The 20,857-nt window shown below is 41.6% G+C and overlaps 1 protein-coding gene across 3 annotated transcripts in view; it reads left to right on the top strand.

Annotated features, from left to right (window-relative positions):
• LOC114462419 (homer protein homolog 3-like) overlaps positions 1–20,857 on the top strand; it is a 62,261-nt gene that overhangs the window by 25,979 nt on the left and 15,425 nt on the right. For 2 of the 3 annotated variants that reach the window (XM_028445230.1, XM_028445228.1), the window contains 4 exons: positions 420–576; positions 4,580–4,711; positions 6,385–6,492; positions 18,793–18,801. In XM_028445230.1, coding sequence (XP_028301031.1) covers positions 420–576; positions 4,580–4,711; positions 6,385–6,492; positions 18,793–18,801 — 406 coding nt within the window. The remainder of the gene's footprint in view (positions 1–419; positions 577–4,579; positions 4,712–6,384; positions 6,493–18,792; positions 18,802–20,857) is intronic. The other variant, XM_028445229.1, reaches the window with a different exon arrangement.

The raw sequence follows: 20,857 nt of genomic DNA, 5'->3' as shown, positions 1-20,857 counted from the left end.
TTAATGGCATGGTGTTAGAAATGGCCGCCTCTCTGCAGTGTGTTGCCTGACAACGCCTGAGAAATTGTCTGATAAAGCTGTTTTAAGCTTGTAGATGTAACTTGGAGCATAACACACAACATGTGAAAATACATTTATTCGGGTTCGGCGTAGGATTAGAGTTAGGGATAAGGTTCACTAAGATATCAGAGCAGCTCAGATGGATGAATGAAAACCTCGCGCTGTACAAAAAGACATCATCAGCTTTGATGTTACTCCTTAGATGTGGCGACAGAGGCTGTTGATGTAATGGAAAACGTCACTATGTGGTTCTCTTTTAAACAAAGCAAATGGGGAATCCTCCTCTCTAAATATAAACAGTTTGATCTCTGATCACCACTATAACTGTTGTCCTCTCTGTGTTTTTTTTTTCCTCAAAGGGAGCAGCCCATCTTCAGCTCCAGAGCTCATGTCTTCCAGATCGACCCGTCCACCAAACGTAACTGGCTTCCAGCCAGCAAACACGCCGTCACCGTGTCCTTCTTCTACGACGCCAGCCGCAGCGTCTATCGCATTATCAGCGTGGGAGGGACCAAGGTGGGAACACGACCAGTGTGTTTATTCACAAGATAAACAGGCAGTGACACGTTTCACTCTTAGATATGTGGTGAAATGTAAGATTAGCGTGTTTGTGTGTGTGTTCCTGCTTAAACACGGCCACACAATATTTGGCCTTTTGACCTTTAAACCTTTTTAAGGCATTCTAAATTAAATTAACTCCAACTTTGTTTATATTGCGCTAATTACAACAATAATTAATCTCATCACAAAATATAATGAAAATATAAATTAAATGTTTATTTGTTTTAAGGCTGCAAGATTAATCTTTTCTTTTTTAAATGTGACTTATGTGAGGTTCTTTAATGTGAGTTTTTTTTCTGAGGGTTGGTTGAGCAGGTTGATATTTTATCAATCCCACAGGGGGATTTAATAATTTTGTTTGTTAAAGCTTTGCAGTTGCACTTTATTCCCAATACAAAAAATATTTTTCACTTTTTCAATTAAAAAAAAAAATCAATACTTAATAATCATTAAATCCAGTGTCTTTTTAAAAAAAAATATCTAAATTTAAAATCCAATTTTCAAAGTAAAACATTTAGATTTTTAATTTGTTTATTTAATGTAGGTATTTCCTTCCCTTTCCTGTCTTGAATTCCCTTTGTGTCACTTTGCTCGGAGGTTATTTTGCTCACCTTGGGTTACATTTTCCTCACAAACTCATTTGAGAAAACAAGCAGTGTGATTTGTGACTTCCTACCCCGTCCTGCTTCAGTATTCAGATATTTTATGGAAATAGGTTGGTTTTCAATGTAATGAGTGGGAATGAGTAAATCTGACTGTGTCACTGTCAGCAGACATCATACAACATACATCGCTCTAAGGCGTTAAAGCACCTGGGAACCCCGACAGTATCAGGGTGGTTTTTTTTGTTTTAGTGAACAAAACGAAGTGAAAAAGCTTCACTCTGTTGTTGTCAGCCAGTTGTGCCAACTCACCACACTGGGACTCAAACCATTTGGAAAGGAAACTAATAGAAATGTTTTTTTTTCTGAGTTGTTCACCAGAGAATTGGACTGAACGTTTCATCACAAACCACAACATCATTTTTCACTTAGTTGTCTGTCTCCAACCATCTTGTTCTGTATTATGTCTTTATGTTTTCACACTCCTTTGTGCTAGTGTTTGTGGTATGTTTTCTATTATATAATATCTAATATATTAATACAGCTTTTTAAAGAAGTGACACATTTAACCCAGAGTTGCTCTTTAGCTCCTGTCAAACTATCAAAGTTTAAGCTGATTATAATGAACATATTCTTGATCCAAAGTCCCAGTGAGTGGTTTGTGTAATATTCTAGATAGATGGATGAATTAAAACAAATATATATATATATAAAAAAAGATGTATGAAGAAAATGTTAAATGAATGTTGTTGAACAGTTAACCTACGTCTACCTACCTACATGATGAAAATACAGCGCTGATTGCTACATAGATGTTATATTATTTATATTTGCTATTGGTTTCTTGAATAAAAATGTAATAATTCAACCCCAGCTTTTATTTTGATGAGCAGCTGATCAGTTGATCTTTCTCTGTTAAGAATAAAATCAACATATTTTCGATTTAAAAAAAAAAAAAAAAAAAAAAACTAGAAAAAATTCACACTTGGTTGAATATCTACAATATTACATTGTTTTCTTTTCCCCGCTTTTTTCATTTTCAAACATTAATCATGATTATTTTAGTCATAATTAAAATCACGATTATTCAAATTATTTTTTGTCAACCAAAAAGTTTTTTTTTAATTTTACATTTTTGTACAAAAAAACTTAAAATATATTTTTCAAACATAAATAAAATCCTTCAAACACTAAAATAAAGTATGTGCACAAAACAAAACACTTGTTGCACGCGATGTTTTTGCTCTAGGTCTTCATCATCAAACCCAAAGAATTTGACTTGCCACATGTTTACCAAGTGTTTTTTGCTGCGTTTTTCCTGCCATGTTTCAAGACCTCTAGCAACAACCTTCCTCGTGTTGGCCTGCAGGGTAGCTTTGGCTTTGAGAGGGGCGGGGCAATGGGGAGGAGCTTGCATGTGCGTGGATTAAACAACTCAAAGTTAGTATTAATAACGTGTGTGCCAAGCTTTATTATTTATAGATGTTCGAAAGAGTGGGTTTGTTTTATTTAGCAAATAAAACATATCCAAAAAAAAAAGAATTATTATTATTATTTTTTTAATAATAGTTTGTTTCTCGATTATGGTATTTTTGTCATCGTTGGGTGTAATAATTGAAATCGTAATCAAATTTTGATTAATTAGCAGCCCTGCTACGTGGCACTGTTTCTGTTTTTGATTATGTGTAAAAGAGCTATTATTCAGTAGGGATGTCCCAGTACTACTTTTTTTCCACTTCTGATACGATACCTATATTACAGCCTTGGGTATTGGTCGATACCGGTATCGATCCAATACAATATCAGTATGAGTCATACATACTTTTATTATTTATTTTGTAGTGTGGAAAGTTAGAAAAGGCTTGATCAAGTGATGTTACTCAAACAGAGAATAATAGTCAGCAACAGTAGGAATGAGAAAAACTGACCTTCAACATAATATCTACAGTATTCTACAATTGAATAAATATAATATAAAATCTAAAATCCGATATTTGTTTTCTGGCTGATATCGGATATTAATATTGCATCGGGACACCCCTATTATTCAGTCTTCTGTCCTTAGTCTATTAAAGGGAAGGTGTCTAATTCAAGAAGTCCCCCATTTATATAACTGTTTTATCCAAGTAGTGTGTCACTCCTGTTTTTATTGACATCTCCTTCATGAATCCGTGACTGTCTTCAAGATGATATTTTCCTCTCTGGTTTCATGTTGTTCTGATTTTTGGTCGTATTTTTTTATGATTAAAAGCAGAAAATCGTGCTATAGTTTGTGCATTCTAAGCGGTCCAATGGCTGGTCTAACCCTCAACGTTACACTGACACCCAGCCAAGAAATGTGCTTGAACATTCCTCATATGTAGCTGAAGTGCACACAGTGGAAAATCTGACCGAGACTGTTTAAATGCCATCTGTGTTGGGAATCATTTCTGCTGTTGCCCTGCATGTTATTATGGTCTTTAAATAAGGCAGTTCATCATTCATTCACACCTATAGATACCATGAGGGAAAACATGCTTTCATTGTCTCTATTTAGGGAGCTTTTAGTATTGGTGTCAGTGTTAATTCTGTTAACTAAAGCTTTTCGTCATAGTTTTCGTCGACGACATTTTTTTAAAACATACATGTGAACGGAAACTAAATGAAAATACATTCATGTCTTTGTCAACTAATGAAAACTAAACTGTAATTTTAGAACTCGTGATCATGTGGTGTTGTGCTTTGATCACATCAAGTCTGTCTGTGTGTATTTACAAACATTAATAGTATCTTTATCACAGTGTTTCTCAAATGGGAGTATGTGTACCCCTAGGGGTACGCGATGACACTACAGGGGTACTTGAGTGAGAGGGCGAGAGAGAGAGAGAGGAAAATTAACAAATGAAAACATTGGGTTTTATAATTAGAACATCAACTGAAAGTATAAGGGTCAGACTTTGTCCCACACCAGGCGGAAGAAGACTGGAAATGATAAAACGTATAGAAATACATCTATTCATGAGGCACTAAATACTGTTTCATTTGAGAACCACTGCTGTATCAGATTGATAAAACATTAAATCTTTAAAAAAAAAAAAAAGCTTCATGTTGTAGTCGACTATATCTGTAACAGATTTAGTCGTCTAAAATCGTAAAATGTCATAGTTGACTAAAACTAGACCACAACCGAAATAGTCCTGATGACTGAATTTGGACTAAAACTAAGTGGCCTTTTAATCAAAAGACTAAAACTGAATCAGAATTTGCTGTCAAATCTAAACTGGTGTCATGACATTACATAACTCATTATAATTAATACAGAATTCTTTTTTTTTTCATTATGTACTCACGTTTCATGGTACTCTGTGGGTTGTCAGGCCATCATCAACAGCACCGTTACCCCAAACATGACTTTCACCAAAACCTCCCAGAAGTTTGGACAGTGGGCGGACAGCCGCGCCAACACCGTGTACGGCCTGGGCTTCTCCACAGAGCAGCAGCTGCAGCAGGTAACACACACACACACACACGTGGACACCAGGGTTGGGGTCAATTATAATTGTAATTGCATAATTGATAATTAATTACAATTATGACATAGTTATAATAAGTGAGCATGCCTCCTGCATCCTCACTATTGTTATCCGTTTTTTCTTCCGTCTGTTTGTTTGATTTTGACAAATAAGCCATGAAAAATTCAGAATGTTCCCAAGATTTATGCTATCGCTTTTATAATTTGTAACTTTTAAACTTTTTGACTTATTACATTTTTTTCCCCATTCATTTCTATTGGAAATTTCAGCATTTTCAACTTTCAAGTCGTCTTCAACTGATTTTGACCATTTAACCTTTAACACGTTCAGCTACGACCCTTAAACCCAATTCAACGTTTTTACTTTTTCAACCCATTTCAACCTTTTTCAACCTTATTGCTAATGTTCTGCTAATGCTCGGTTGACGTTTATGCTAGGTTAGTGTTAGTGCTAGTTTAATGCTATTCCTAGATTATTGCTAATGCTAACACTGGGTTAATGCTAATGTTAACGCTAGGCTAATGTTAATGCTACCAGTAGGCCATTGCTAACGCTAGGCTAATGTTAATGCTACCAGTAGGCCATTGCTAACGCTAGGCTAATGTTAACGCTTGGATAATGTTAATGCTTGGTTAATGTTAGGTTAATATTAACGCTAGGCTATTGTTAATGCTAGGCTATTGTTAATGCTAGGCTATTGTTAATGCTAGGCTAATGTTAATGCTAGGCTAATGTTAATGCTAGGCTAATGTTAATGCTAGGCTAATGTTAATGCTTGGCTAATGTTAATGCTAACGCGAGGTTAATGGTATTGTTCGGTTACTGCTGAGCTAATGCTAAGCTAACGCAGTGCGACGCGGGACAGCACCAGCATCCTTACTTGCATTTTCTTCAGGAAATGCAAATATTCTAGTTCTAATTGTAATTTTTTAAATCGGTTGCTGTTGTAATCATAATTGAATTGTAATTGTGTTCAGATAATTGACTTTGTATTTGTAATTACATTGGAAATGCTATAAAAATTGTCAATTATAATTTAATTAAACACAAACCACTTCTATGGCTTACTGTTACACATACAACACATAGTTAACATTTATTAAAATATGTTTCATATCAGCTTTTCCCACTACCTGTCAGTGAATCTTCACTATACAGGTGGTAAGAGTTAGTGGGTTAGAGTTAGGATATACTGTAATAGAATTACTTTTTTTTTTTTTTGAATAGAGACAATACAATTTTACAGAGCAACAATACTGTGAATTAGTTTATATGTATTACTAAATTCCAACTCTTGTCCTTATCTGGTCTTTTACATAGATATTATAATCAATGCTTTAAAATGTAAATGTAAAGATGCTAAAATGACATCGGACACCCATAAAAAAAAAGCAGATACAATCATCACCCTATACGGCAAAAAAATTAACTGAAGTAATTCAGAATGTAATTGTAATTGACTTTCAGTGGAAAAAAGTGCTTTGTCATCTCACATCTCACTATAATCTGTTCTAAACCTTCATTTTTAGCTAAGTGTCTGATTGGAGCACAAACAAAGGAAGACATTGCAGTGCAGTCTGTTGTCTTGTTTTATGAAGCTGTCACTGTCAGCAGGATGACGTGTGTCTCCTCTGGTCCCCCGCCCTCAGTTTGCAGAGCAGTTCAAAGAGGTGAAGGAAGCGGCTCGGCTGGCCAGAGAGAAATCACAGGAGAGGTTTGAGCTGGCTAACCCTGCACTTAACATCGCAGCTCCACAGGTGAAGCACATTAATGAATCCATTCATCATCTGCCTCTGCTTGATCTCGTACATGGTGTCTAACCCAGCTTATATCAGCCATTAGGAGGGTTACACCAGTGTTTTTCAACCTTGGGGTTGCCTGGAATTAAAATGCTGAAATGTCTGAGTTGGTAAAAAAAAATGTAGCATGTAGATTTTTTAATTATATATATATATATATATATATATATATATATATGAATTAGCACATCTGTACTCTATACTTAAACTTCCTCAAATATAAATTAATTAAAATAAAATGCAGTATGAAAACATCTTCTCAGTAATCCTGGGGACTCTGCATTTTAACACACTTTAATAAACATGATCAAATACTAATTTTTGAAAAAGTTAAGATACACTTTTATTCGCTCCTAAAGGCAACTTAAACACTGCAATAAACCTAACATGCATGTATCTGTAACACAGTATGTGCAATAAACGTATCCAAATATAGGGAGAACATACAAACTCCACACAGAAAAATGCATTTTAACATTAAGTACATTAAGATTCGTGTCATTGGCAGATATGTGTTAATAAGCAGTTGAACGGGTGTACCTAATTATGTGGCAATGCATTCATTTTGTGCACGCTGTTGAATTTATGTATTAAAAGTAAAAAAAGAGGAAAAAAAAGTGTAAAATTGATATTATATGTTGAGGAAATAATTGTTTTTTTAATATTAGCTTTTACTTTGTGAACAGGACATCAGCAAACTATATATATATATACAGTATATATATATATGTGTATATATATATATATATATATGTATGTATATGTGTGATCCCCTGGTCTCTATTTTTAGCATAAAATTCAGAACTATAATGGATGAGTTGAATCCCCTTGTGGCTGCACAGTAATTCTCCATTGGTTAACTCCATTAAAAGATTATATGCATGAAATATGGAGAGGAGAAATTGGAATGAAGGTGTTTTTAAAGGGGAGCGATGGCTTAGAATGAAAGAAGGGAGAACAGGTGATGGGTAATGGCAGGGTTAAGTTAAAAGAATAATGGAGAGCTGGGAGCGGAATCATCTATAAATGATAGAAATCTGGCTGCAGCTAAAAAAGACGTTTGGCTTTTTCATGCTTTCATACTGCCAGCATTCTTTGTCAGCTATAGTGAGTCAGAGATGTAGATAAAGGTCTGTGAAAGTGTTAAATTGTGAGATACACACAATTCTGCCTTGTTTACGCAATCTGGCCCTTGTAAACAAAAGGATCAATAATCTGCTTCATGTCACATTAGTGTGGATGTGTTATTGTGTTTAAAGAACAAGGCACTGAGATTGGGGATCACTCCCTGAGGCACCTAAAAGGTGCTTAGCCAATTATAATCAGTAACAGGCTCATTCAGCACTGGCATCAAACTGTGCCTACTCGTGAAATTGTTAAAAATTGTTTTTTTAAAGCTAGTTTTTGTGATTTACAACATGAAAGTTGCTTTATTTAAATGTCCTTACCTAAGGAGACAGTAGACAGTCTCTCTTTTTACATCAGGATGACTAAAACCAGCACAGAACACTTGACTAATGTAGTTGTGCATATTTAATAGTGAAGTATTCTTAGCTTAGATTCTCCCTGCAGATAATGAATCTTCACAAAACTAAATCAAATAGCCAACAAACTGCATGTACAGTATATTTTTTTAAAATATCTATTTGTTTTGTTGCAATTGTTATTGTTTTTGTGGCTGTCAAAAAAACATATTTGTCACTGCTTCAGGACGGACAATAAAGTGGATATTTTCAATTTCATCTATTGTTAGATTAGGTTATACTATAGTTTATCCCACAGTGAGGAAATTAACATTTTCCAGCAGCCAAAGACACAAAGAGCAAACAAGAAAGAAAGCTAAATACAAATACAGACGGGGAAATTATGGGGAAACAAATAAATAATAGATATTGGCCAAGATAACGGTACAGAAAATATATAAATAAACGATAAGTGGGGTTTTACAATGAGTAATGGCTACTATTGCACATAGTAAGGCAGTGGAGGAACATTATTTTTTACATATCAATATTTAAGACTGTGGACTGATATAGTAGTTGAAGTTGTAATATATACTGTACATACATAGTAAGTAATTTATTTATAAAGCGTTTTTTGCAGATAAAATCACAGTGCTTTACAGAGCAGTGGAGAAATTAATACGAGTGCAACATCATAAAGGAATAATGAAACATGGGTGCATATACATCATGGGAGTAGCATCATAAAATCATAATAAAAATGATAATAAATGAAAATAATAAAAAAACAGTTTCTTGAAAGTAGCCACACAGTTGAGCTCCCTGAGAGACTGGTGCAGGTTATTCCAGAGTCTGAGGCCACAGACTGGAACGCCAGGTCTCCCCCGGTTTTTAATTTAGTTTTTGGGATTTTTAGGAGACCCTGGTCTGAAGACCAAAGACTGCGCCCCGAAGTGTAGGGGCACAACAAGTCCAAGATATTTTGAGGGCCCTGGCCATGTAACGCTTGGATAGTAAGAACTAAAATTTTATCGTCTGTTCGAAACTTGACTGGAAGCCAGTGCAGAGTAGAAAGAATGGGGTGATGTACACACACATACTGTATATGTGTATACACACACACACACTGTATTTGTGTGTGTATGTGTGCGTAAACTCTGCAAAGAAGGAGCAGGTATTTTTAAGCTCTAACCCAAAATGTCTTAAATGTGAGTCATCATCACTGTATTTAAGTTAAATCTGCATCCTTTCACAGAAATGCACTGTGTTGATAGTAAACATTTAGTAAGCTGATATGTTCACGGGGTCCCGGGGCTGTTTGATTTGGCGCCGTTGCCCCTTGCATGCGCATCTGGTTGGTCTCTGGGGCTGGGGCCCTGCGTGCTCCCCTGCCGCTCCTTCCCCTTGCTCCCTGTCCCCCTGTCTCGTCCTCCCCCCCTCCTCCTCCTTTGCTCTTGCGCCCGCCATCCTGTGGGGTTGGGTTTGGGGGGCTCCCGTTGGCCTGGGGCGCTGGTGGGGGGGCTGTGGCTCCCGCCTGGGGGGCGGGCGGTGCCGTGCCGGGTGGGTTGGCTGGGGGGTGGTCTCGTTGGGGGCCTGGGGTGGTGGGGTCCTTGGCTCCGGTCCGGGGGGATCCGGGGTGGGGGTAGCTTTGGGGGTGGCTGCTGCCCGGGGTCGGCGATTGCCTCCTGGGTTGCTGGGTGGCGGGGTGTGGCTGTGGGTTGCTCCGTCGGCCCTTGCGGGTCCTTGGCTTGGCTCCCTGGGGCGCACCTTTGCTAGGGATGTCGCTTGCGCGACGAGCTAGGCGGGGCCCCCTCGGGGGCTTTTTGTACGACCGCAATGGCCGGGGTGTGGACGTTATGGCTAGGGGGTGGGGTGAGGGGTGCTATGGGGCCCCCCGGGGGGCGTATTGGGCGGGGGTGCGGGGGCGCGGCGCGTGGTTCCTGGCCCGGTGGATCCGCGTTGGGATTGGCTGGTCTGCTGGCTGGGTGCACCGGGCGCCGTGGGCGCGATTCCGGGGCGGGGGTGCCCCGGGGGCGGATCCTTGGGCTACGTGTCCGGGGAGGTGCTCTCCGGCCATCTGCCCGGGGACCGGCCGCGGCTCGTGGCGGCGCTGCGCAGCCTTGGGCGGGGCGGGGCTGGTGGCCTTGGGCCCGCTGTTGTTTGGGGTGTGCTGGCGTCGGGGGGGTGTCTCGTGCCGGTGCGTGGGTCGTCGGGGATTGCCTCCGTGTGGGGGGGGGGGGCTCTATTGGCGCCGTTGGTGTGGGGGGGGCGGTTCCGGGCTGGGGGTGCTTCGGTACTCTGGCTTGCCGGTCCGTGGCTGGCGGGATGGCCCTGCTTGGCGGTGGATGGCGTCCTCTCTCGTCGGGGGGGCCGGGGCCGCCTCCCGGTGGAGAGTGTTGTATCGTGGCGCCGGGTGGGCCTGTGCTGGCCCTGGTGCGGGCATGGGCCTCCCCCCCGCTCGGCCGCTCCCCTTGGTGGCGGGGTGGCGTTGCTCCGGGCCGGCGGGCGGCGGGGGTCGCCCCCTGGGGCGCCGGGGGATGTTGTTGGTGCCTGGCTGTGCCCGGGGGTGGGGGTGTCGCCGTGCTCCGCAGGGCCGGCGCGGTCTGGGGGGTGCCGTGGGGGGGGGTCTCCGGCTGTGCTGTTCCGGGGCCCGCAGTGCCACTTGCCCGTCTGCGCCATCTACCCTCTCGCGTGGCCCGCCACGCGGACGGGCCCGGCTCACACTGGACAGGCCTCCTACATGTTCACTTCACCCCCCTCCCCGGCTGGTCTGGCTCACTCACAAAATGCACCACACACCAATACCCAACCCTTGGGGGGCTGGATGGTGGGGCTGGGGGTGGAGGGGGCCGCCACCTGTGTTACTATGTAGTGGCGTGGGGGCGGCCCTCCCACCTCTAGTTGCCCTACTAATCCCTCCAATTTTAATCGCATCTCAACATGTCACCCCCCGGAGGGTGTATCATCTTTTACACCCTCCGGCCTATTACACCACATACACATAAATCCACAGAGGCTGGAGGGGGAGCACCGCTCCCCTCCATCCCCCTTCTTTTAATTACACCCCATACATTCACCAAACACACACATTCACACAGGGGATCGGGAAGTGCCTCTCCATTGGGGAATGGAGAGGCACCATAACAGGGTGGTGGGTTGGTACACATATTTGGGCCTCTCCGGTGGGGGCCTGGCCCCTCTGTTGGTGGCTGGGCCACTGCATAGAGCAAAAAGCACATCAAGATGGGGCGGTCGGGCGTGGCGGTGGGTCTCGGGGGGGCTTTGCCGGGGTCTCTCCTTGCGGGGTCTTTCCGGGCTGTGTCGGCCGGGTGGGGCGCGGGGGTGCCTCTCCCCCTTGGGTGTGGCTTGGTGCTTGCTTTGTCTCCTGGTGGCCTTGGGGGCGGGCCCCGCGGTGTGCGGGCCCGGGGCGGCCTGCCTCGCCGGTTTGGGGGGTGGGTGTGCTGGGGGGGTGCTGGTGTCCTCGCCGGGGTTGGGGCGGGGTTGCTTGGCGCCTCGGGGTGATGCTGTTTACTGGGGGGCGGCGCTAGCTGTTCCGGTGGTGGAGGTTGCTGTCGGCCGCCTGGTGGGTCTATCCTGCCGTTTGCGGACTGGTGGGTGGGTCCGGGGCATCTTTGGCTGGGGGCTGCTGTCCCGCACTTGATGTGTGCCGTTGGGGTGCCTCCGTCCCCGCGGTGGGGATCGCCGGTTGCTCGCGGGCCGGCGGGGGGCGCTGCTCCGTGGCTGGCGCTGTCCGGGGGGCGGCGGGCCCTGGGCTGCTGGCCGTGGGCTGTCCGGGGCTGTGCGGTCCTGCTGGGCCGTGGCCGGGTCCCGGGCGGGGGTGGGGGATGCGTCCCGGGGGGCTTGGCCCGGGGGCTTGCCCTTGGGGGGTCCTGGTCCCGGGGGGTGCTCCTGGGGCCCGGGGTGCTGGGCCTGCTGGCCGGGCCGGTCCGGGGGGGGGTCTTTCGGGGCGGGTGGCGCGTGCCGCGCCCTTGCGTACCTACTGGTACGGCCCCTGCTTGGGCAGTGCCCCGTGAGGTAGGGTGTCGGGGGCCGGAATAGGGGGCCACATCCCGGCGGGGCGGTCTGGCTTGGCCCTTGGAGGGGGCCCTGGCTTTAAAAAAAAAAAAAAGAACTGAAGCTCGTGGCGCGGGCGGCATCAGTGAAGGGTGATCTGGGGCGCCGTGGGGGGCTAGGTTGGGGTGCCTGGGGGCCGGCGGGGAGACTCCCAGCGGCCCCCTGGTGCCTTATGCGGCTTGGGGTGTGGTCGTCCTCCCTGGGCGGGCTGCTCCTGGTGCTGCATCCGTTCCGGGTCCTTCTGGCCTGGGGTCGGGCCCCTGCTGGCTCTGGGCTCGCCGGCGGGTGCCCACTGGCTGCCTGTTCGGCGCGGTTCTGGTCGTCTGCTGGGTGTGGGCTTCGGCTCCTCCGCTGGGGCCTCGGGCAGGGAGTTCTCTGGGCCCTCCCCTCGGGGGGTTAGGCGCGGGGGTGGGGTGGGGGGGTGGGGGGGGTCGATGGGGTGGGGGGTCTGGGGGTTGGGGTGGGATCGGTGGCGTGGTGCGCTGGGTCCTTGGCTCCTTGGGGCTTTCTCGGTGTGTATGGGGGGGCGATGGCTGCCTCTCGGCTTGGGATCTTGGGGGCGTTCGGGGGACTGCTTGGCCGTGGGGTGGTCGCCGGGGGCCCTTAGGCTGCCTGCTCTTGCTGCTGGCCTGACTGCTTCTTCGGGCCCGGGGGCGGCTCTTGGGTTTTTGCAGTGGCGGTACTTGGAAATACATTTGTCATGGATGCACTGGCCTTGGGCTGTGGGATAACACTCATACTGGGCTCAACCTTAGACACGTTGTTCCCAAATACCTGTTTTATGGAATTTCCACTCACCTCTTCCTCTGTTCACAGCCACCACCATTATTCCTAAACCACACACTGGTCACCAAACTGGCTTGACAACACAACAATAAACACAATATACACAACCACAATTTCACATCGCATCACTTAAAACTATTCCTCACCCATTCCATATCCTATCTTGTATCCCTCTTCCCTGCTAACTTCCCCACCCCCCTCCAACCCCTCACCTTGGTGTAACACTGCCCTCTCTTTTTTACATCCTCCCTTTAATAAAGTATTTCTTACCCTTCCCTAGGGAGGGCTGGTGACGGTCACAATTATGCAATGAAATAAATAAATTTATTTAATTGCAATAATAAAATATGCATTGCTGTCAAAAGATTGCACTTCTTGTAGTGTTAACCTTCGAAAGCATGTGCAGACAAGGTAAAAAAAAAAAAAAAAAAAAAAAAAAAAAGTAAGCTGATATGGATCTGTTTACACATGCTGTCAGAAAAAGAGAAATTCATTTCCCTGAACTTTGTGGAAAGGAAACAATATATACAGTAAATTATCTATAATCTTATGCTCCAGGGCCAACGCTGCACACAGGTCAAAAGTTGTCCTCGGTGAAGACCAGCCAAAGCCTTAGGAGCAGGCACGCTGTTACCACGGCAACAGTTTTCTTTTCAATACTGCAAAGTAAAAGTTTTTACACACAGGCTGGTGTGTGCGTGCGTGTAACCTTGATGGGTTGGAGCTTCAAGGTCAGATGCAGGTGTGCAGGCGAATTGTGCTGATGTTTTGATAACAGCAAATATTGATTTCATACCAGGCTGTAAATCAGGAGGTGCTGATGTGCTTAATATCACATCTTTTCCATTTGGCGGCTCACGCTTGTAAAGCACCCTGCTGATCGTCCAGGGGTTGAATTAGAAATGATGTTCAAATAAAAGCTCTTTCACTGGGTTCACTCATGAGGACGAGGTGCTTGGAGCTACTGCCCAGTATTGATGGGTGTTCCAGCTCTGCTGTAAAGACACCTAACAACATAGTTTAGCCTGTTAAGCTGTTATAAGCTCAAACTAATGATTACTTTTATACTCACACTTTGTTCTTCTTGTGTACAGATCACTATGTTGTTTAAAGTGTAAATACGTACTTCATCACTAGTCAGGGTTGGGGTCAGTTACATTTTTCAGTTACAATTATGTTTTTAATTATCCATATTCAATTACGATTACAGCGACCAGCATTTTTTCCAATTCTAATTTAATTACAATCATTTTTTTTATCTTCTGCAAGACAATTGCAGTTACGTTCTCAAGTAATATATTTCAATTACAATTAATCACAGGTTCTGAACCTATTAAAAGTTAACCTTCCTCTTGTGTTAGAATCTCTAATGATAACGTGTCCTAAATCAGCTGTAAAATACACTAAAACAAATATGTATCATCTTATTTCTTCCCTATTTATTGGTTACTTCGTTAGGCTTCCTAATCAATAAGAAAATGTCACTATACCCCTCGATTTCAATTATTTTTAAATGATAAAATGTGGGAAAACATATTTTAATAATTAACTACATATGTGTAGAACTGTACATAGAACTGTCACATGGTTCCCCAGTTTTGCGTTAAATTATAGAACTTTTATGGCAATTGCAATTACAAAGTCTATTATCTAATCTCAATTACAATTTAATTACGATTACGACAACAACAGATTTTTTTAAATTACAGTTATAATTACGCCATAATTGTAATTAATGATCAATTATGCAATCACAATTATAATTGACCCCAACCCTGTCACTAGTTCTGCCATAATATACAGAAAAATAAATGTTACACATTGATGGACAGAAGACAGACCGTAAACAATGGCAAACCTGTTGATGAATATAAACTGTTTGGAAGTGAAGCTGCAGGGTTCCACATGGCTGCCTCCTGTTGTCCAGCGTCACTCTGGGACGGTGCATGTCCTCAGCACTGCAGAGCTCTATCTGTACAGCCTTAGGCTTCACAGAGCACATGCATTGCCTGGGATATGTGGATGGCAGCAGGAGATCTGCATGCACTAAAGCCTCAGCTCATAGCCTTATTTGCACAGCTCCAAGATAAGATGGTGAAGTCAGAGATAAGAGGAAGCGATGATAAACAAAAAACACAGAATAAGGAGAGGGTAAACAAATGTAACGGCGTAAAAGCTGTGAAGATCTATTTAAAGGGTCTTGGTCAGAATAGGGACTGAAACAATATTAGATATTGTATGGTTGAGCATCTCTCATAAGTAAAGTGCTTCAAGGATGTGATGAAGTAGCAATAAAATGAAGGAAGCCGAGTATTGCTGGAGAAGTTAAATGGATACTTAACCTAAATTACAGAGACTAGGGCTCAACTGAAAGACTATTGTATGTAACTGTATCAGTAGGATTTAGAGGCCATTTAGAATCTGCATATGCAATAAAAAGCACTTTAAATGCAAGCTTTTGAAGGTCGTCAGGTTTGACAAACTGTAATGTAGTGATTACTCAGGGAATGAATGGATGGATGAAAAAAAAATATTTGTCCCTCCTAGGCTGTGTTCGAAATCAGATGCTAATGTACTACACAGTACACACTCAATGAGTATATACTGTCTACTATATAGTATTAGGATGATGACTGTTCCCACTGAAGTATACTTCCAAGTTTCCTAAGCAGCATTTTGAACCTACAATGACAAAAACCTGAAGCACACTGAGGCTAAATATCTCTGTTGATTCGCCACCTTTGAAAGTTCTGAAAACATTTTAAGCGAGAAAGTGACCAAGTAGAATATTAACATGTGGTCATTTGAGCCATAAAACTTGCGGAACCACAATTCATGCTGACATATGGGAGATTTTCAGAGACTTGTCATTGTGCTACCGATAAAACTTATGGTTAACTTCAAAACAAGAGCTCTATTTACAAAAGAGTTAAAAAACTAATGGAAGACAAGAAGAGAAGCTTTTGTTTTGGTATTTATAGCTTGAAGCCCAGGATGATTTTACGTTCTGCTCGCAATGCATCATGGGGCGGGTGAGTATGACTAGTGTGCCCACCGTGCATACTTGTGCATATAGTATACATCTGGGTATTTCTTGCATACTCAATCTTTCCCTACTATCTAATGTGAACACATTACGTACTTACCTTAACGTCAGACTTAGCATGGCTAGGAAAGGAAAAAAAATCACTAATTACTGTATCAATCAAAGCAAAGAGCATTTCCACATACCCACATATGTATGCATATCCTATACAAATGTATGCATACATGCATATCTATTATACATATACATACACATATTTGCATAAATAAATGTGTCCGTATACACATGCTACGTAAAGAAACAAAATGCTAACCTATTCCTGACCCAGGAACAAGTCCATACTCGTCTATCATCATGTCAAAGTCAACACATCCTTACTATATTTGAATTATTCTAATAAAGCATTCAATAATAAATAATTTACATTGTTTGGATCTATAGTAAGATGGCTGATCGTTTCATCCAAATGCTGCACCCTTTGCCATTTTCAAAATCCCATTTATGATTTAATGGTTAGTGTAAGGTCAAAATTACTGGATGACACATAACTAAACTCTAAAATGTTGAACGCAATTTCTCCATATACGTTTTATTTAAGCAGAATAGATTTATGAAGAGAACATGATATGCAAACACCTGATTGGCTGAAATCTCCAAAATGGCGATCCCCATGAATAAAAGGATATTTTATGTGTTTGTGCAAATGGTTGTGTTTTTTATGGCAGAATTGTGCATAACGAAGTATTCTAAATCATTTTGAATGTATCTCACTCTTATTTTTGAATTCTTTATCAATTGAAGTCTGGCTTAAAGATTAGCTTATTTAAAATGCCGTGACTCAGCTGCTTAATACCAAAGAAAAGCTTGATAAATGTGCTTCACAGCTATGAAAGAACAGCAGGACACTGAATCCATAACAGCTGTCATGTATTAGTTCCTGCTGATGGGAGTCCTTTTCCTCGGATTTTTCACCGATGGTATTAAACAAAAAATACTGTACATCAATATTCAAACTGGCTTTTAAAACTGGCTGAAAGGGAGTGAATGTAGAATGTGTAGACGTTACCTGAGCGTCTACCTCAGATGCATTGCCTGATAAATAAATGAAACGTCTTTCTGGTCTCAATGGAACACTGTAGGAACCAAAGCTAAAGAAAAGCAGAGAGCAGGCAGGCTGATGTGAGATAAATAAGTAAACGGTGTAGATGTACTTAAAACAAACAGCAGGGCTGAACAGTTACAGTTAAAGGTAAGAGGCTATTATGTATTCTAACTATACAGTCAAGGCTTGGATTGCAAACACTTAAGCTTTTCAACAAAATTCAGTTTCTGGGCAGTTTGGACTGTTCACACACTAATTCAGAGGCATTACATTGGCTGCCAGTTGAGAAAAACAAGGCAAAAATCTGTTATAAAGCTACTGTTCACCTTCTTTTCCCATCTGTTTAGGGAGCAAAGTCGCCCACGCGGTGTTGTTTGGCATTGAAAGGTTTTCTTCCCTCCACTTAAACTGCTAGGACTAATCAGTAAAGGTTAAGATTAATAAAGTGGTTTTTGTGTTGGATTAATGAACCAGGTGTACTTTGATGAAGCCAAATTGACAAAGCAAAGCTCTTTGTACACTAAGCTGGAACCATATCACCAAGTCAAAATACAGCACAAGTATATTGTATTACATCACAGTGGCCAGAAACACATTAGTTTTTGTTAATGGAAAAGTTTGAAAAATGGATTTAGGAGTGCCAGACTTGTGTTTTGTTCTATGTTCAGACTTCTGTGTGACCTTTTATAGAAAATGAATTTTATAGTAATGCAAAGTAAATCAGTTTTTGTACCTACCAGTGCTTTTACAGCCATACACCCAGGACTTTTTCACCTCATCCACACACACACACGAAACACAAGGTGATACCGTCAATGCTGCTCCCAATTACTAACTAACTACAAATTCATTCAGGTTTTTATTTTTTCAAGTTTTCTAAGGTGCTTATTTTCATCATTGGCATGATGTATAGGTCATAGCATCACATCGCGAATAACACAGGTTGAAGCCTTTTAAGCTCTAGGTTATCTGTGAGGAATAACTGATTTTTTTCCAATATTTACTACTTAAGTTAAGTTGAAAGATGTTTGAAAGCCTTGGATCAAGGCTAGGCTTCATCACACACACGCACACACACACACACACACACACACACACACACACACACACATTCGCACTCAAGTTTCTCTGTGGTTTGATCCTTCATACATCATATATGAGATCAGGCCTCTACAGTGCTTTACAAACTAAATGTAGAATCTTACTCGTGCCCTTATAAGTTGGATGATATCCGTTGTTAAGAGATCCTTATGTTGATCTAGTGTTTAATATGGAATAAAACTTGTGCCAGTAGGAAGTGAATATGAATTGATGGTTTGTAAATAGTAGCTTTTAAGATCTGACACTGAATTGGTCTAATTTCAAACTGAATCTATTGGTTTGAATGTGTATCACACAAAAATCGAAACTGTATTTCATTTAATAGAAAAATTCAGCTCCATAATTCGTTCTCCCTTTTCAGTGTCTCGACATTCAAATTTAGTTTTTTCATTAAATTTTAAACTAGTCGAACACAGAGAGGAAGAATTTTACGAGAGGAAGAATTTTACGAGAGTAAGGCGCTTTACGTTAATGTGTCTGTCACCTTGAAAGATCATTTTTCACTCTTGACAACAACCACAAATGCTACGTCTCAATTTTTTGTTTCTGTTTAAGCCACATCAAAAGAAGTGAACAAGAAATGTTTTAAACCGTAAATCTGTGTAATATGTTTGATGATGATCTAATTTCTCTGTATTTCTCTTCCAATTTTCTGATGCACCGTTGGATGTCGACGTCTACCACAGCTTTCACAGGTGAGTGAAAACAGCCAGAAAGTAACGTTTAGAGACTGATACAGTAGCTTTAGAAAGTACTCTGTGGTAGAGGTAGAAGGGTTGTCTTCATATTGAGAGGTTGGGGTTTTGAACCCGGGCTATACCTGTCTATGTCTGAGCTCCTAATGCTCAAATAGTGCGTTGCATGGCAGCTCTATCCCTCTGCTGTAAATGAGCGGTTATTAAAAAACACCTTGGGGCTACTTCAGTGGTAATAAAAGCGCTGTTTACAGGACCATTTACCATTTTGTAACATTACAACCAAAATGTAAATGCATTTTCTTGAGATTATATGTGAAGGACCAACACAAAGTGCTGCATTTTTGTAAAATGTAATAATAATAAAAATAATAATAAGATGAAGAAGAACAAACTGAAAAATGTAGCGTGGAAACAAATTTTAGTGCAATCTACTCAGTTTAAACACAGTTGGTCCGTAAAGGCCTCAGACATTCATTAGAGAACATTTTGTCAACAAACGGCATCCTGAAGACCAAAATCCAGGGTTATGTAAAAAAAAAAAACAGTGAAACTTTAAACATGTTAGCATGCACATTGACAAGTTACTGCAAGCCTACCAATACATGGCGGGAGGAGCTGCAGAGATCCACAGCTCAGGTGGGACTTCTTCATCAGGGACAGGGAGGGGAGGCTGGTCAGAGTTGATGGGAAGATGGATGGCGCCAAATACAGGGCAATCTAAAAAAAAAATCACTTGAGACACCACAATATGTTGAGTCAGGAAACCATGCATTGTTTTCCTCCTATTTTACAATTACGTTTTGGTCAATCATAAAATAAAAAATAAAATCCCAATAAAATACATTTATGTTTGTCGCTGTAAGTATGTATGAATATTTTAGCAAGCCATTGCAAGTGTTTTTATGTTGCACTAAATAATTTAACCCATGTCTGATCAAAGATAGTTTAGAACAAACTGTTTTTAGCTTCAGAAGGCCTTCGTCATCCGCTGCAGAAAATAAAGGCTTTGTCAGAATAAACATTAACAACAGAGATTTATATAGATCGATAGAAAGATGGATATTTGTTCTTGGCTGTCTTCAAATTTATACAATACAATACAAAGAATAAACATTTGTTTTAACAACCACTAATGGAATGGGCTGAGGCAGTAACTGCTTATCAGAGCCCATCCTCAAACAGCATTAGATAAAAACAAAAATATATCTTCTTTTAACATTTGTTCTAAATTCCCTTTTTTCAATAATATAAACCCCTCTTAAATTGTATTTTTCTTCTTTTAGTTTAAAAAGTGATATAACACCCGAAGGAAGGCTTTTATTTTTTTTACTCGGAATAAAAAACACTTTTAACCTTACTATGTTCATAAGTTTTATTGTTATAGATTTTTTCAACAGTTCATTAGTAGGTGCCCGGAAATCCACTTTATCTATTATTCTTAATTCTCTCTTTTGTCATTTGATTAATGGATCTACATGTGTTTTACATGTATTACCCCAGCTATTTGAATACCTCTTCTAAAATTGCGATATTGCAAAGTTCATTACCTTTTTCCCAAAATGATCATCCCATGGGAGTATCTAGTTGATTTTGCACATGTCCCATTGGAATGTAATCAGATACTGTTCAATGTATGTCCTTTAAAGGGGAAATTTCTTGATCTTGGGCTAATTAGTCATTGGTCGATTGCAGGGTCTTGCTTGAGTGTGTTGGCTCCATTGCTGTTCAGCCTGGTAGGGAAACAGCATGCAGAAAAACTGGAGTAAATTTGTAGTTCCATTTATGACTTAAACATGATATGCTGGATGAATTATTCAAAGATACGCACAGCCGATCAACAACTTTGAGGATACACTAGAGTTGGAGCAGCGTTGATTTTCCATGCTCTTCGTTGCCATCCTCTGAATGTTGACCCCCATGCTGTGTTTTTTTTATTACATCCAGGTCATAAGAATGGACTTGGGGGAGGGCAAGCTATAGATGATAAACTACTGTCTTCAGGAGCTTACTGTCGGGCTCAAATTAATAATACAAGTGCCTTTCACAGTAAGTG

This window comes from Gouania willdenowi, chromosome 4 (assembly GCF_900634775.1).
Source record: "Gouania willdenowi chromosome 4, fGouWil2.1, whole genome shotgun sequence".
In the NCBI taxonomy this organism is placed as follows: Eukaryota; Metazoa; Chordata; class Actinopteri; order Blenniiformes; family Gobiesocidae; genus Gouania; species Gouania willdenowi.
The sequence above is the reverse complement of the archived record's forward strand: the minus strand, read 5'-3'. Positions and strand labels throughout refer to the sequence as shown.